Below are 16,701 nucleotides of genomic sequence, written 5' to 3' on the forward strand. Positions count from 1 at the left end.
ACTAGGCGAAACCATGGGATGTTCTGATACACACCGTACATACTAGACGCGCCTGTGATGGCGCCGGATTATATCATAGGCATACTCCTGGGCATGATTGCTCGAGTTGTGTTTCTACCTACGCCAATACTATACATGCCCTGACGTCATGACAGCTTGAGAGTATATACTTCCCCGGCCTCCGGGCTATCCGAATCAAAGTCTTTAGCATGCTACAATGGTTTAGAAACAAAACCATAGAGGTACCCTTGAAAATGGCTACTCCCACACCCACAAGACTCGAAGACATAATACCCCTCTACCTCGCCGACAAAATCCCCCTCGATTCAGCCCTTGAATCAGGTAAATACAGACAGCACCGACTCCCCCCTCCCCTTCCGCATTGTGACAACCAAAAAGAAAAACCCAAATAACAGCTTCTAGCCGCTCATGCAAGCCCCCGAACTACTCTCTCGGCCGTCCTAAAAGAAAGCAGATCCCTGCCGCGCCAAATAGACACCGATCCGACGACGCCAACGCCCGATCTGCCGAGCCCGGCGCAAGAGAGATTATTGCAGTTTGTTCGAGAGGTGCAAGCGCATGTTGAACCTGAGCGCGTGGGGTATAATGGGTTGAGGAGGGCACTGGATGTCGGCTCGCTGTTGTTTGGGCTGGACGGGAACAGTGCCGGTGGATACGAGGTTGAGCAGCGAGGGACACTCGTCGACACCGACACTGACGCAAATACAAACGATGAAGATGTATTCGCCTCATCCTCAGAGCCAGCATCAGGCTCAGGCTCAGGCTCAGGCTCAGGATCCGGATCCGGATCAGGAGCAGAATCCAACACAAACACCAATCCCGCCTCGAGCCAGAGCCCAAGAAGAAGACGACGACGAAGCAGCGGCGCCCAGAAACACCTTTTCAACACCATCTCCTTCCTCTCCTTCCTCACAAAAGAGAACCTACTGCTACAGCCCGGCGTCGGCGAGCGCGTTGCCGTAGAAATGATTGCCGAGACATTGGAGCACCCGGATATCGCGCCGACGGGGCACGAGCTTTGGTTTGGTGGGACTTCAGGCAAGGAGCGCGGGGATGAAGTACCCATCACGGCGATCTCGCTCTGGTTGATTATTATGGGTGAGGAGATATATGCGCGTGCGCGGGCACAGAGCAAAATACAGCGAAGCCAAACCTCGTATCGAAGCGCGAAAGGTAAGGAGAGGTCTATGTCGCTGCTAGATGACGACGATGAGCCTCCGTACGGTGGGGGGAGTGTCGATGGTGCAGATGCAGGTCCATGGACGCAGCTTGGCGCGATAGCAATCCAGGAGTGGGAGACCTGGACGACGAGGCTGCAGTTTCTTTCTCTAAGGCAGGATCTGGAGATAAATGCTAGGGAGCAGGCGGCTGAGGCGGCGGCTGTTATGAGGAGGGTTCACTGAGGGCTGGATAGACTGGACTATGTGGATAAGTAGATAGCCTTGTATATGTTTGCGGCAGTTGGACGGCCTAATCATTAATGCGAGGCTGTGCCGCATTTCGATACAACTTGGATAGTGGATCTATACATGGGTGCTATGTGAATAGGAAGCGAAGTCTTGTATGTACATGTCTAATGGCAATAAGCTAAATCAAGATTGTATAACTGGAGCAAACCCGAGGAAGAAAGTGAGCAGATGTATCATGAGAACTTCATCCCCTTGGACGGATCCCAAGTTCGCTGCGACTGCGCCGACGACGTACTGCCTGGTCCGAACCGTATACCCATTTCGGGAGACCACATCCCGGGCGTCATCTGCGGGACGCTGCGAGTTGGCTGGGGTGCCGTGAGCGGCTCTCGAGGAGGCTGCAGTTGTTGAGGTGGAGGAATGGCTTGAGGTTGGGGCTGGACTGGTTGGAAGTGTGTCGGTGCTGGAGCTGGTGCAGGAGCAGACACCGGCGCGGGTGGTGGTGCTGGTTGCGGTGGGGGTTGGCGGATAGGCGAGATATTTAGGGATGCCATCGCTGCGACGCTGGAAATATCCCTGTTCCAAGTTAGTACGCATTCAAAACAGGTATTGCAGAACAAGAATGAGAGGGCACGCACTGCTCAAGCTGACTAGCCTCCATGCGCCTCTTATGCACGAAGGCCTTGACATCATCCCTGAACCGCCCCACGATTTTCGCAAGATCATTGTAGAATTTGCGGCCCACTTCAATGTTCGAGATAATCTCCTTGTACTTCAGGTACCCGTTCTCCAGCTCCTGGAGGGCCTTCTCGCGCTCCTTGGTGGAAGCGTCCCCCGTATGAGCCCTTGTAAACGCACGGTTCGCCTCACGCACCTGCGCGGAGATCTGGTCCTGGTCGTGCATCTCCTGCGCAACCATATCCAGATCGATGTCATAATCGCGCAGCCGCGAGTCAAACAGGTCCTCGAATTGGCTAGCCTGAATGGCCTGCATTGGGAACTCGCGCTCTAACCGTGCTGCTTCACGAACAAGTGCAGAGCTGATGTCATCTGCACGCGCTTTATCCTTGACGGCTTGAGCCTTGCGCTTGCGTCGGCTTTCGAGGCGGTTGACTTCGCTGATGCAGCTGCGGAGCCTGCTAACCTCACGCTCAACTTCGGGCGGTATCGTCGCGCGCCGGCTGCTGGGAACGAAAGCCTCGAGATCACGATTCGTACCGGTCAGAACGCGAAAGACAGCTTCGGAGTCATGCAGTTTCTGCTCGACGAGCTTATCGCTACTATCGGCGGAGGTGAAGTAGCCGTTGATTTCCTGCGAGGTGGTGTATAGCTTTGGAGCGGCGACTTCCGAGGGCTGGCGCGACCAGCGGTCTGTGCCGAACTTGCGACGCGATGCATCGTCTTCTGCCTTTTCGGCGGCCAGGAGTTCCACGCCTTCGATGTAGACAGCGTAGTCGTTAGATTTTACTTTGGCGGTGTCCAGGAGGGACTTGCGGAGACGGTTGAGACCGTCTTGTTGACGCATTTCTTCGGCATGAGAGACAAGGCTCGGTGGGAGGCCAAGCGGTTTTTCGAGGGCTTGTAATGAGCCTGGAAGGTTGAGAGACGATAGGAGACTGGACAGTTAGCAGTGATATAAGGAAAGTAGAGATAGACATACTCGCGTAGCTTGTCGGTCATGTTCTCCAACTCGCCGATGATCCGCTCGTTGACCAGACGATCTCTCCGATCTGAGTAGATGCTAGCTGCAATATGCACAGCATACGGCACTAGCTTCGAAAACAACGGCTGCCCCAACGGCCCCTTGTCTCCCAGCATAGAGATCGCATCCGTCACCTGCGATGGTGCCTTAGCGGCAACCATGCTGGCGCGGTCGATAAGCCTCAGCTCCGACTTGGGCGGTACAGGGTTGAGATAAATCATATCGTTGTCCTTTTCAGCGCGCTTCAAATCCTCAGATACCCGATTCTTCAACCCCTGCAAATCACCCAGTACCGTACGATTAATCCACCGACTCTCCTTCAGCGCCTCGTCCACACAAGCCACGGCATCCCGTAGTCGTGCCACTTCCTCGCCATACTTGCGCTTCTCTAAACAATCCAGCGATTGCCTGTACTGTGCTGCAGCCGCAAAGTGGTGCTGCTTCGCCGTCATATGGTGGATCCATTCCGGACTAATCGCATTCGATTTGACGGCGTGGTCGCACGCATCTCCGTAGAAATCCGACACTTTGCCCGCGAGTCGCGCGATCGACGCATCCTTCAGCCCGTCCTTGACAGCCTTCTGCCAGAAACATTCTTGTGCCTGTGCAAGGAGCAGCTCCTCTAGGCTTTGTAGCGTCATCTCGTCCATGTCTTCCGGCGGGGCCGAGCGCATGTCCGGGATGATGTCGGTTCGTAGGTGTGTAAGGATACCAGCTGCCTGGCAGAAGTAGTTGCATGCTTGTTTGAGGCCGTCAGATGTTGTGCGGTTCACGGCAAATGCGAGCTGCGAGTACAATGCGGCGAGGTTGAAGATGACGTTTGCGAGCTCGAACCGGATGTTATCCTGCGAGACTGCCCGTTACTTAGCCCATGCTTTCCCCAATGAAGTCAATCGAGGTACTGGAAGAGAACATACCTGGCCGGCTGGTATTAAAACCGAAAGCGGGATACCAAGGGAACTCGACCCCAACCTATAACTGTCAATTCCCCGCCATTTCTAGTATCACTGACTGTACGTACATCAACCGGGAACTTCCCCCCAAGCCATTTCAGTTGCGCCGCATATATGACCAGCCGACTAATTCCGCTCACGTGCGGTTCCTGAACGTTTATAGCTTCGCTTCGTAACCGGTCGATAATGAGCAGATCATCTGCGAACATATCCGGGCGCTGGTCATATTTGGAGGAGATGTATTGGGTCAGGGCGGCTGAAAGGGAGACGGTATGCGAGCGGCGGAAGGGAACCTGGAGGATGTTTCTACTGGAGTTAGCATCAGATTTTATATGAAGAGATCGGACAAACGTACGAGGCCATTTTGGCGATGCGCGGCGTTGCGCTCGAGGAGAGGATTGTTGTTGATAGGATTGAAAGGTGTCCCGCCGACCCCACGGCAACCAAGGCCAGCCAGATGACGTGGTGGTGCCTTAGGCCGCCACTGGGTACTACTAAATCGGAGATATTTCCAAGGCGTTAAAAAAGTGCATTGGACAGGTTGTTATTTATGGCTATATTCAGATAATACAATACTCCTGGACTCCTAAGCATTGGCATCAAGGTTCATCCGTCCAGCTCGTTGATGCGCATCTTGATGTATTCAAAGATGCTGAGTAGGATCATGTTGTTTACTCCAGTGCGGATCAGGATAATCGACAGTCCCTTATACATGCTGGACCGTGCGACCGCGGCGGAAGCTTCGCCAACTTCCTTCGTCTTTCCTAGAAGCACGCTTTGCGCGCGTGTCTTGCGAGTATCAAGAGGGTATGTCTGCAACAGTTAGTATTTCCTCCGTGAGTGTAGAAGCGAGTACGTACGCAAAACCACGGCACTGTGCTACAGATTGCTCCAGCAATCATAGGAGCACCGAACGGAGACTTGTCCGGTCCGAGCTCTCTAGCTGCAACTTGCTTGACCGTTTCGTAGACTGCAAAATATAGGCCAGACCCGACGGTATCACGCATAGCATGTAGCCCGAATCCCGTGTATAGACCTCTAAATCCATATCGTTGCACAATCTGCCGGATCGCTTCGATGGTTCCGATGCGCGGCTTGTGGCGCAACGAGGGATCTCTTACGGCATCAGGGGAAGCTTGGGCGCGATTCGAGACGAGTACAGACGTCTGAACGACGTTCTTAGCCAGTTCAAACGGACCTATTCAATTAGTCTTGATCTCGAGGCCAAAGAGACGCGCATACAGGCAAGCGGGGAGGTAATCACTCCGGCGAAACATCCCGCGGTGATGAATGTAAAAATAGTCGAAACGGTGGGGGCGCTTCCCGGTTGGTTGTAAAGTTCCAGAGGGGACGACCCCGTCATACGCTCGATAAAATCAGAGATGCGGTGTTTTGCAGAATTGTAGGTAGTAAAGTTCACAACCCGGACTGCCGTGACGCTGGCAAGCGGGGGCAGAGCACCTATTCGGTCAGTCTTGCGCAGAGAATGATGCGAAGAAACATACCAGCAACAAAGCCACGGGGTCCTTCGGTTCGCCAGAGGTATCGGACACACTGGAAGACATTTTGGAAGTTGTGCCTAGACAGGTCAGCGGCGCTTCAAAGGAAGTCCAGGTGAACGCACGTTTGCATACGAGTTTTGACATTCTCAAGAGGAGTCTATAACATTAGCAGTGTTCCATGTTCTCTTACTCTGCGCGGGACATACCACAGCTAGAGTAGCGCAGACCGTGGAAGTCCCGGAGGCCACCTGAGTTTTGTACTTCTTGAGCAGTCTGTTGCGAGTGGATTCATCCATAGTCCAGTTATTTCCCGACGGCATTACTGCAGGTGATGGTTGTGAAGGAGGAGCAAAGGGCGCATGTTCAGAGTGTTTGTTATCAGTCATCCCTGTAGACTTCCCATTGAGGGCAGATGTGTTTCTTCAGTGCTTAGTCGTTCAATTTCAAAGTGAGTCAATTCACTCTCGGCGTGTAGGCTGGGGAACCCTATGGAACGCAAACCGGTCTCTCAAGGTGTGAGCAGACCGTTCAGCGTCCCACAATTGTCCATGAAGTATGCTTTGTCCAATGTACAGCTCTTCCACTCTTATATGAGAGAAGATAAAGGAAGTTGGTCGGGTTGGGGAGGGTGCGCTTTAAAAGGGCGATGGGTATGTACAGATCGAACTCGGACGGTAGAGGGAGGGAGCTAGACAAACCATGGTCAGTTTGAAGCAGGTATGTCCAAATCAGAGAATACATACAAGCAGGTTACCGCGCCAGTACAGTCCAAGTTCCATGAAGAGAGAGAACGGGGAGGAGGAGCGAACTCTTGAGCTCGTGGTTAGAATTGGGCGAATTGGGCGACCCACCGACAGCAGCGAGAGCCACTCAGGAATGTACAGTCTAAGCTCGATTGGGCTTAGAAGCCCAGTGACGTCTTGGTGAAGCAGTCGTCCAACTCTACGGACTTTGAAATATGACTTGATCTCAGAACGGGTGCGATAGCTTTGAGTAGTAGACTGGCCTGTAACTTACAAGCGAAGTAGCTTCTTCTTTTTTCTCGTTTCTTTCTCCAGATACAAGCCTACAGGGGCGGAGTATTTATCTGAGAGACGCGATCTATCAAAGAGCGCTAACTAAAACAGGACTAGGTGGCGAGACGGACCAAACCAGTCCGCAAGCTTGAGCGTTCTACCCCGCCAAATCCTTCCGTGCTGAAGAGCCGATGCTTGTCAAGCTAGCCATAGAGATTCGTTGCAATTGCTCAAGTATAAATTATCCCTGACTGATATAGACTTGTGAGTCCACGGGGTGCTACCTCCAGGCCCAAGACAGGGCTCTGCCTCGATAGCCGAGCCGCTGGCAGAGAGGTCGTGCAGGTAATTGCCTGTTTAGGAGCTGAGCTGGTCCCGCCCCGCATGTGAACGTCTGGGCTGCATGCTGGGTAGGCCAAACTGCAATCCAAGCGAGGAACGATAATCCATGGATACTACACTTGAGCTACGGTGGTCGCAGATGGCGTACCATATCTCGCGAGGACAAAGATAAGGCTGACTTGGGCATCGAATGGCATCCACATCCATATCATGCTCGAATCTGGATTGCGGGGATGCCCTGTTGACCAGTGCCAGGGGACACACTCAACGGCGAGTAATCACCTCTTTTCGGTCCGTGTGCTCTTCTTCAATCCCCCTTCGAATCCGACGGCTGAGATATGGCGAGGACGGCCCTTGACTTTCAGTGCCGATAACATGGCAGCGATCACCGTTAGTCCTCGGACCGTCAACCAGCTCACTTTATGAATTGCGCTTTGCTTCAACTTCACATGGCTTAGGATGAAATCATCCCGAGCGGGACGGATATGCTCTATCCCAGGCCGCTGTCAGCTGCCAGCCCGCATTATTATCCACGGCCCTGACTTCATGGATGGTGCTTGTCATATGATCGCGCTAACCGTATTTGTCAGAGCAATGATATCCTCGGGACCTCGGCCACGGCATCCCCGCAAGTTGGCCTCCGCAACAAGCCACGGCCGCTTTACCCACATGCCCTCCTCAACCACATTTAAAGGCTGGCCCTGAATCTTTCTTGCCCGCTGCCCATTGCGTTTGAAATTTTCCCAGACATTACCACACACCAACACAATGGGCAAGAAAGCAGCTTCTCCCGCCTACGTCCTCGGCGTGGGCATGACCAAGTTCATCAAGCCGCGAGGCAAAGTCGACTACAACGAGCTCGGCTTCGAGGCGGGCGTTAAGGCCATGTTGGATGCCAAGATCAACTACGACGATGTCGAGCAGGGCGTAGCCTGCTATGTCTACGGCGACAGCACCTGCGGGCAGCGTGTCTTTTACCAATTCGGCCTCACCCAGATCCCTATCTACAACGTGAACAATAACTGCTCAACCGGATCGACTGGTCTTGCTATGGCGCGCACGCTCGTCTCCCACGGCGCTGCCGACTGCGTTATGGTCGTTGGCTTTGAAAAGATGAGCCCAGGATCTCTGCAGTCGGTTTACAACGACCGAACCAACCCCACCGGTCTTTTCGGTATGATGATGGCCGAGACTCGCGGTGTCACCAACGCTCCCGGTGCCGCACAGATGTTTGGTAACGCTGGTCGCGAGTACATGGAGAAGTGAGCTCTGTATCTTTGATGCTTGCCGAAGTTAGCTAACCGACTGGTCTAGGTACGGCGCCAAAGCCGAACACTTTGCCGAAATCGCGCGAGTCAACCACGAACACTCAAAGCGGAACCCCTACTCCCAGTTCCAGGATGAATACACGCTTGAGCAGATCTTGAAGGCCCCGATGATTCACGAGCCGCTTACCAAGCTGCAGTGCTGCCCTACTTCCGACGGAGCCGCCGCCGCTGTCATCGTCTCCCAGGCTTTCTTGGACGCCCGCCCTCACCTCAAGGACCAGGCTGTCCTCATTGCTGGTCAGCAGCTCGCCACGGATAACAGTACGCTGTACAACAAGAGCTCCATCGATCTCATGGGATTCGGCATGTCTCGGGCCGCTTGCCGCGCTGCCGTCGCCGAGGCGGGTGTGAACATCAAGGACATCAAGGTGTGCGAACTACACGACTGCTTCTCCGCAAATGAAATGATCACGATCGATGCTCTTGAGCTCTCCGAGCCAGGGAAAGCCCACGAGATGGTTGCCAAGGGAGACATCACATACGGCGGCAAGATGGTCATCAATCCATCAGGTGGCCTTATCTCCAAGGGTCATCCGCTCGGCGCAACCGGTCTGGCGCAATGTACCGAGCTGGTTTGGCACCTGCGTGGCTGGGCCAACAACCGCTTGATCGACGGAACCGATGCCTGCCTGCAACACAACTTGGGACTGGGCGGTGCGGTCGTCGTGACGGTTTATAAGCGCGCTGACGGTAGGGCTGCCAAGCCCGTGCCATCGGCGGAGGTCGCAAAGATCACCGGTCTCGGCTACAACCCTGCCGTGGAGGCCAAAGGCTTCACAGCCGAGCAGGCCAAGAAGGTCCTTAGCAAGACAGCGTCAGACCCGTTTGCCTTGGGCGATGCACAAGACAGGGTTCTTGCTCGTTTCTGATTCATGTTGTTCCCTCTTTGTATATACCTCATGACTGTACAATTCAGCGATTGTTAGACGTCAGAGTGCCTGTAGCCTTTACTTCAGAGTACGGAGTAGTTACAGCGGAGAAGCTTTTGCACCGCCTCGGCTCGGCAAAATATCATGCCGAGCAGAGGACCATGACTAATCATCCTACCACAACAAAATCTCGCTGGCAAAATTCTTTCTCTTCCTTTTTCTTCCTCATACATATCCAGGTCCCCAACATACCCTTGTCGTGGAAATATTCTATTCTATGGACAAATTATAGAACGGGACCGAGAGCAAGCTGCTCATTCTAATCCCGACGCCTGCCACCAACACGAGGTTGTTGGGTTCGCTTTTGAGCATACACTTCACAATCGTTTCAAGCCATGATTTGCATGCCAATGCATATCCTGTTTCAAGGCTTGTTCCGCGGGCCCAACGACCCCTGGAATGAACAACCTTCCACCTTAGCAAATGGCAAAGAGAGAATGGATTGATGTGTCCCTTCCCTTGTCAACAACTTTTCGATCACCGACTCGACTCAACTAACCACAACCGCCTTCTACTAACCTCCCCGACAGCTTTATGGCACCTTCGAAGTCTCGTCTGTCAAACCCATGATATTTGAGGTCAAATGTCGTGCCGATAGTAAGCGGAAGTCGAATCATTTCTTCTCTCCACACCCTCCCTCGTGTTGCGGCCGCTGTCAATATCGAATGGCGCGGTTCGTGTCAATCAGAAGGAGCTACATTCTTCTCTCTTAGTTCCTTAGTGCTAGGTATGTAGGTCTAGTTGCGCGATTAAAGTTCGGAATGTTGTCATCTATGGCTTGAATTTTCGTAGGCTCCTTGTATCCCTTGCTAGGGCGCTATGCCACCCGCACGCCATACTTCCCTTGCCAACGCCTGGAGCCAGAGGCAGGCACACCAGGGCAGGACTGACAGGACCCTGGATGTCCATTCTGCGGCGGATAAGATTCCCAAACAGGGCACAGAGCAACCTGGCATACGCGGCAGGAATGTCCATCCATAGCGGTCGAAGCTTGCTTGCTTATTGACGAGTATAAATCGCCGTTGTCCTGCCGGCGCCGTTGCACTTTGCCCTCTTCACCTCGTCCATCCGCTCCTCACTACCTACCTATCTCTAGCCAGCCCCAATCGCCCACCATCCATTAAAATGAAGCTCTCCCTCGCCGTCGCCCTGCACCTCTCCCTCCTCGCCGCCGCGGCGCCCACATCCCTCAACCTCAAGCGCGATAATGGCGCTTCCCCGTCGGCGGGCTTGACAGACATAATCGGCGGTAACTCCCTCAAGGTAACTCCACGAGTCCCTATCCCATAAGTCCAAAGCCACCCCACCAAAGCAACATGCTAACTAGCATCCCCAGTCCGCCGCCGAAATGTTGAACCTGTACAGCACAGAGAACGACGAAACCAAGGCAAACGACTCGGGCGTCAGCAGCAACATGCCCGTCAACACGACGCCCAACAGCATGGCGAACGTCCCCAGCGCCGACGGCACACAGGACTCAATCAGGCCTAGGCCTTCTGAGGACGCCGAGGCTGCGACGTCTCCTGTTACTGGGGATGAAGAAGAAGAGGAGGAGGGGGAGGAGGAGGAGGCGGCCGTTACTGGAGGTGAAGAGGAAGAGGAGGAGGCTGCTACTGGGGAAGAAGAGGAGGAGGAGGCGGCTGTTACCGGGGATGAAGAGGAAGAGGAGGAGGAGGCTGTTACTGGGGATGAAGACGAGGAGGAGGAGGAGGAGGAGGAGACCTCCGCTGCTTCGCCCTCGTCGGATGCTAGTGAGCCTGCGGCGCAGCAGAATATGCTTGGGGGCTTGCCTGTTCTCGGTTCGCTCACTAGTATGCTGGGTATGTGATTGGGCTGGTTGGATTCGCGTTTGATATCGTTTGATTGGAATGAGCTTAGATTGGAGCTGATCTTTCTGCTTTTTTTTTTTTCTCTCAATTCTCTCTGTGATGGGACGATGAATCTGCGTACACTTTGTTGATTAGGTTAGGTGTCTACTCAGGAATACTCATGAATTGTTATCACTGCTATATCCGGCGGAAGGAGCGACTCGCCCCTCAACAGCTATCTCGTCATCTCGCCCTTCGAGATCCTCTGAATGTCAACATCTTTTGCTTCATTTGAAATTGCAGTTTAGAAAGAACAGGCGATGCCTCTTGTTGGCCCTCAGTCAGGTTATTCGTCTCTTCAAACAGGCAGGATTGTTCCACAGAGGTGGGCCCGGATGGTGGAGCCATTTAAGGTTGCATGTTTGTGAACAATCTTCCCCAAATCCAAGCTAGCATCACAAGCCAACAGATATGCAAACCTGTATGCTGATGGCAGGAAGCCACAAGACGCGCTTCTTTGTTGCAACGGAGGCGCAGCAATGGCAGCCCAGCGGACATTGAATCTGACATTAGGGCACAACCACTGTACTGCCCTGACCACTGATGGCCTAGGTGGTGAGTGTAGCATGCATCTGTGGGGTGGTGGGGAGAACTGCAATGCAGCAACTGACCCCCCGCAACAGGATCCTCGCGCGATCACTTCAAACAGGACCAATTCCGGATGATTTGCTAGAACAGGGTTGGCAAGCCCTTGCAGTCACGGGCGAGATGACAAGCGGCCTTGACGGCAAACATTCCAATCCGTACATTAGGCGTCAGAGACTATCAAACTTGTCCAAATCCACGGATTTCCCAATATCCCATGCAACTTGTTGTGCATTGTGCCGTCTCTACCAACGATTGAAATATAGCTGACAAGGAGATACGCAGTGCTGCTCGACGGATGGCGTAGGATTGACAATCCATGCTCAAGCAGAAACGCTTCCGGCCTACTTTGATCGAACCGTATGGGGGCTCTGGAGCAAAGACCTTTTTCATGTAGGCTGGTAGCCAGTAGTAGAACATATGTGATACAACCGCTGGTTGGCCTTCAGGGTGCAAGTTGTGGAGTTAGATTGATTGTTTTTCTGCAGGCTGAGGGTGCAGTAAATCAACGACAGCCTGTAGCTCGCTCCGCCGTAAACAATCTGGCCAGAACAACGGATTGCAGATAACTACCTTGCACACCAGTAGCTTGGTAAAAGAAAGCCTGCTGTAAAAGCTTGCTCCCTATAGTAAGCAGAAGTAATGTTTGAGCAACTTGGCGTGGAGAGTAGAAAGGTATAAGAGACATGCTCCACACTCAGCACCAGGCCTTCCACCAGATCGTTGGCAGCCTATCCATTATTTCGTTGAACATCAGTACTCCTCAATCTAGCATCCATCTTGCCAGCGCTTTTCTACCGGCTTGCCCATCCTCTGTGATCAGCATTCGCCATCTCAGTGCCGTTTTCATCGCTGCCCGCTCCGGGGCATCGTTCCTTACCAGCTGCATCCTAGGTTTGGCTCGATCAGTGTCCCTCCAGGCGTGAGTTGCTTTATATTAACGTTCAGACACTTACTATTCACCTCCCGGAGCCAATTTCAACAAAAGTTCGCCAAGCCACCTTTGATACAATGCTAGAGCCTATTACCATCTGTGGTGCTGTTGTTGGCATTCTCAGTGGGCTTTATACCCATTGCGAGACGCTGATTAAATACAGTAAAGACTGCAAAAACCTTGACAACGATATCGAAAATTTGAGAGCGCAGATGGAGAATCTGAACACCCGAAGAAAGCTACTCAACAGGTTGTTGATCAACAACGAGGAGCTCGGAGACCCACTTGGGCAAGCCCAGACGTATGTGCAGTCACGAATGGAAGACTGTGAGAGGGCGGCCAAACGCGTCGACGATATGCTTTCGCAGTTTGTGCACAAGCATGGGACCGCTACTTCGCGCCAGGGAGAGGAACCAAGCTGTAAGGGTAAGGGTAAGGTCAAAGGGGCCAAGTTGCATATGCATTGTCCCTACAAGAGTGCCTCCTCGACTCAAGGAGGCGGCAGCGGCACTCGCAGATCTCTGTGGGACTCTCGATTCAGCGCTTCATTATCTCAACCTGTATGTATCATCGTAGTTCTGACATCGAGAGCAATTGGTACTAATTCGGGCGCAATATAGAGCCATTGTCCAGTGCACAATGATGAATGTGAAGGGGCTTACGTTACATATGCAGCACGTCGTGGACAGGACTCGAGACATTCAGCACGCAGTGGACTGGGTGGTGCGCGGCATTCGCCAGAACGAGATAGACCTTATGGTGGGTTCCTGCTGAAGAGGATCTTGATTGCAACTCGATGCTGACGGCCATACTCCTAGATCGCGTCCGATGGCTTTTATACCGCCTCCAACCCCGAACATCTTACCAACAGCCAATTGGACATGTCTGTCGCGGGCTTTCTCTATCTGACCCAGTTTGAGGCCATGAATGAGCAGGACGAGAAGGGCCTCACGCCGATCATGCAGATTGCTTGCCGAGTCCCTCGCGATAATGGGGCAGATCTATGGGGCTTGGTGGGCGCGTCGATTTGGATGATCAGAAATGGAGCTTCCCTGGGAAGGAGGTCTGCAACCAACGCCACCGCTGCCCACTATCTGGCCGGGGCCATTGGCCAAAACTTGGCGCTCTGGGAGCAGTCGAATGGCCGGAATGACCGAGAATCTCTGCTCGCCGACTATGAGTTTGTCCGAGACGGAGGGCGCGATCTCCTTTGCGCCCTCATTCTTGACAACGCCCGCGACATATGCAGTTGCGCCTGTTCAACATTGGGATGCACGCCACTGAGTAAAATGCTCCACCGATTCCTGGCCGTGTACCCGCCAGGGAAAAGAGGGACAGCCCTTCAATTCTTTGTAGCGCTGATGGCCAAGTTTGTTCCCAAAGCGAGCTACAAACGTATCATAGTGGGAAGGTTCATTCAGTACGCCACGTTTGACGCGCTGGGATGTGTACATTCGTGCCAAGATTGCACACTTGAGCATGGTGAGGATGGCAACCCAAATGAGGCCCAGCCAGGGGAGCCGACTGGGCAGCTGGGTGGGCTGCTGTCGCGTCTTCTTCGCGAATACTACGACGGTGAGCATGACCTTGTTGGCTTTTTCGAAGGTCCCTGGCGGGATGAAATTGACCAAATTGCGGCGAATCGGGGTCAGCGCTAGGTAGAAGGTCGAAGAATCCGGGAGTTGGTCGTCACTTGACAGGAGCGGCCCGGGTCCATGTACGCGCCCTTTTTCCGTTTTGGACTGGCTGGTTGCTTGGAACCTTTACCTATTTTTTCCTTATCGATGTCTTCCTAGATCCATAGAACGTTACTTTCCAGTTTCTACCTCCAATTAAACTTGTTCGTTTCCTATTTCCCACGGGATGGTTCTATTGATAGTATTGACAATATCCCGGTTCTCTATTGAAGCCGCTGCCTACAATCGGGCGCCTGACTTCCCTTCTATGGTATCCTATTGTACTATTCAATAGTTTAAAGAGGGGGAACGGACTGATCCATGTGAAGTATGTGGATTGAATGACTAGCTAGAAGATGAAGCTATTCAGAGATCTCTGTGGGCGAGCTAGCCGAAGGCGGTGCCGCAGGGCAGTATGCTTCGACATAGTTCACGGCCTCAATGGTGGCCATGGCCATGGCCAGCGCTAATTTCCAACGGGGTGGTTCTATTGATAGTATTTGATAATATCCCGGTTCTCTATTGAAGCCGCTGCCTACAATCGGGCGCCTGACTTTCCTTCTATGGTATCCTATTGTACTATTCAATAGTTCACGGCCTCAATGGTGGCCATGGCCACGGCCATCGCTAGAATCCACATTACCTGCCTTGGAGCTACCAGTCTCCAAGTATATGTATTTGACGGCTCCGCCGTTCGTGCTACTGGCCACCATCATCACGAACATCTTCACTGTTAGGACCGAGAGTCTACATCTGCCCCCCACCTGGCCAACAAAATGATCAAGCCATGTTGTCCGGGCTTCAAGGAAGTCTACGACAAGACCCGCATCGAGGAGATAGAGAGCGAGATGAGCCTTGTTATGCCCCGGCGTCTGTTTGCTCGTCCGAGCGGCAGCAATCCCGCTATGCTGCGATACGAAAGCGAGCTCGAACGAGTCAAAGCCGACGAGGAGATCGAAAAGCACGATAACAAAATCCACCAGATCTTGCGCGGGCTTGACAAGAACGGCGTTCACTACATGTACAAGACAGCTGTCAAGCCCAGAGAGAACGAAAAATGCGATGACAAGCAAGTCAATGAAAAGCACCCTTACCGGCTTATCACTATCCTGGTCGACATCCCGTCCCGCATCGAGGTCAACGGTAAACTAATGCGCGAGATTGTCGCCGATCTACCGGACATCTCCAACTACGCGTCTTCGGGCGCCTGGTGCTGGGAGTTGCCGGGCGACAACGATAACCCTTCGCTCTGGCGCCTGGACTGGTTTCAGAGGGAGCTCCTACATCATAACTGGGGGTTTACTCTTGTTGCGTACAATCTTGGCAATGTGGATTTGAACGAAGACGGACAGTTTCGTGGGGGCACTGGTAATCCCGAGGGGAAAAGAGCATATCTTGACCTCCATTTTGATGTCTCGTTTCCGGAGAACTATGATGTCAACTTTATCCCGCCCGGCTCCTTCTACGGCCCTTGACTTGACTGGGTTTTGGGCGAAGTGTAGCATAGATAGGAGTGCTGGAAGAGGAGGAAGTACTCGATGGACATTTAGTTGCCAGTGCGGACGATCATGGAGAGTTACGCTGAGGATACTGATAAGCTACCTGAATTTGACTGCACATGTGTTTATCGCATATCGCTTTCGTAGAGAGGCTGTAATACGCAGGATATTTAGATTGCCAAATTGTTGGGCTAGAGCGTTGCGTGTCCCGGGTACCTGGTTGTACACCAAGCCGGCTAAAAGCAGCCTGCAATATCGATGCGTACTCCATACCGTTGCATGAAGCTCGCCCCTCTGGGACTCGTCCAATGTCCATCCTGTATTTAACTCGGCAAAAGGATAACCTTGCTTCTCCACAGGTTCATGTGACATTACTGCGTGGTTTCTTTGTGCAGATACGCCGCAACCCCAGTTTCACCAAAAGGAAGGGGACTCGAGATTCTTTGTGGAAAGCTAGCGAGCTTAGGCCATCTAGTGTCATTTCACTGTCAAAGGTAAACTCCTGGAATTACCACAGAACCTCACAAGCTAGTTGCGGTTCAACAAAGAAAATCAAGTCAACATGCACCTAATCAGTAGTGAGTAGAAAACAAAGATTCTTGTTGACAGTCGAGATCCAAAACAGTACCACCGAGACCTCAGGCTAGGAAGCACTTTTGCCACTTTCAGACCTGTCTGACTGTATGGTATCACTCGGCAATATCATGGTTGAGTTGCCTAGGTGCTGAGACCACAACAATTCAGCTCCAAGACCCGCCGCCCCTCGAGGAATATCAGCCCAGTGACCTCACCTATGCCCATGTCTTCTTGAGTTTGCCCAACATCCAACCCATCTGAACCACGCACATCGAGTCCCGTCAGAGCCGCGAAACACCCAACAACGTCCCCGATCCGTGCTGTTCAAGCTTCGAGGCGACCTATGCTAAGCGCAGAATCC

At 52.9% G+C, this 16,701-nt stretch overlaps 7 protein-coding genes across 7 annotated transcripts; 5 read left to right on the plus strand and 2 right to left on the minus strand.

The window, feature by feature from the left end:
* Positions 1 to 254: 254 nt before the first annotated feature.
* DSM5745_11028 (uncharacterized protein) lies at positions 255 to 1,424 on the plus strand (the record flags this gene model as incomplete). The annotated part of the gene is made up of 2 exons (XM_026753044.1): positions 255 to 342; positions 424 to 1,424. 2 exons carry the CDS (start codon positions 255 to 257, stop codon positions 1,422 to 1,424), a joined length of 1,089 nt encoding a protein of 362 aa, XP_026598367.1.
* A 239-nt stretch (positions 1,425 to 1,663) lies between these two features.
* DSM5745_11029 (putative pH signal transduction protein PalA) lies at positions 1,664 to 4,448 on the minus strand (the record flags this gene model as incomplete). The annotated part of the gene is made up of 6 exons (XM_026753045.1): positions 1,664 to 2,006; positions 2,069 to 3,046; positions 3,091 to 3,985; positions 4,050 to 4,104; positions 4,154 to 4,391; positions 4,441 to 4,448. 6 exons carry the CDS (start codon positions 4,446 to 4,448, stop codon positions 1,664 to 1,666), a joined length of 2,517 nt encoding a protein of 838 aa, XP_026598368.1.
* Positions 4,449 to 4,691: 243 nt separating this feature from the next.
* DSM5745_11030 (putative mitochondrial carrier protein) lies at positions 4,692 to 5,883 on the minus strand (the record flags this gene model as incomplete). Its single annotated transcript, XM_026753046.1, has 6 exons — positions 4,692 to 4,898; positions 4,946 to 5,283; positions 5,328 to 5,546; positions 5,591 to 5,664; positions 5,710 to 5,744; positions 5,794 to 5,883. 6 exons carry the CDS (start codon positions 5,881 to 5,883, stop codon positions 4,692 to 4,694), a joined length of 963 nt encoding a protein of 320 aa, XP_026598369.1.
* A 1,830-nt stretch (positions 5,884 to 7,713) lies between these two features.
* On the plus strand, positions 7,714 to 9,142 carry DSM5745_11031 (putative sterol carrier protein; the record flags this gene model as incomplete). The annotated part of the gene is made up of 2 exons (XM_026753047.1): positions 7,714 to 8,207; positions 8,260 to 9,142. 2 exons carry the CDS (start codon positions 7,714 to 7,716, stop codon positions 9,140 to 9,142), a joined length of 1,377 nt encoding a protein of 458 aa, XP_026598370.1.
* Positions 9,143 to 10,327: 1,185 nt separating this feature from the next.
* On the plus strand, positions 10,328 to 11,030 carry DSM5745_11032 (uncharacterized protein; the record flags this gene model as incomplete). The annotated part of the gene is made up of 2 exons (XM_026753048.1): positions 10,328 to 10,465; positions 10,539 to 11,030. 2 exons carry the CDS (start codon positions 10,328 to 10,330, stop codon positions 11,028 to 11,030), a joined length of 630 nt encoding a protein of 209 aa, XP_026598371.1.
* A 1,636-nt stretch (positions 11,031 to 12,666) lies between these two features.
* Positions 12,667 to 14,247, plus strand: DSM5745_11033 (uncharacterized protein; the record flags this gene model as incomplete). The annotated part of the gene is made up of 3 exons (XM_026753049.1): positions 12,667 to 13,149; positions 13,223 to 13,348; positions 13,408 to 14,247. The coding sequence occupies 3 exons, from the start codon at positions 12,667 to 12,669 to the stop codon at positions 14,245 to 14,247; spliced, it is 1,449 nt and encodes a 482-aa protein (XP_026598372.1).
* A 794-nt stretch (positions 14,248 to 15,041) lies between these two features.
* On the plus strand, positions 15,042 to 15,740 carry DSM5745_11034 (uncharacterized protein; the record flags this gene model as incomplete). Its single annotated transcript, XM_026753050.1, has 1 exon — positions 15,042 to 15,740. The coding sequence occupies one exon, from the start codon at positions 15,042 to 15,044 to the stop codon at positions 15,738 to 15,740; it is 699 nt and encodes a 232-aa protein (XP_026598373.1).
* Between the last annotated feature and the right edge of the window lie 961 nt (positions 15,741 to 16,701).

The sequence above is a fragment of the Aspergillus mulundensis genome, assembly GCF_003369625.1.
Source record: "Aspergillus mulundensis strain DSM 5745 chromosome Unknown scaffold_18, whole genome shotgun sequence".
NCBI classification, from domain to species: domain Eukaryota; kingdom Fungi; phylum Ascomycota; class Eurotiomycetes; order Eurotiales; family Aspergillaceae; genus Aspergillus; species Aspergillus mulundensis.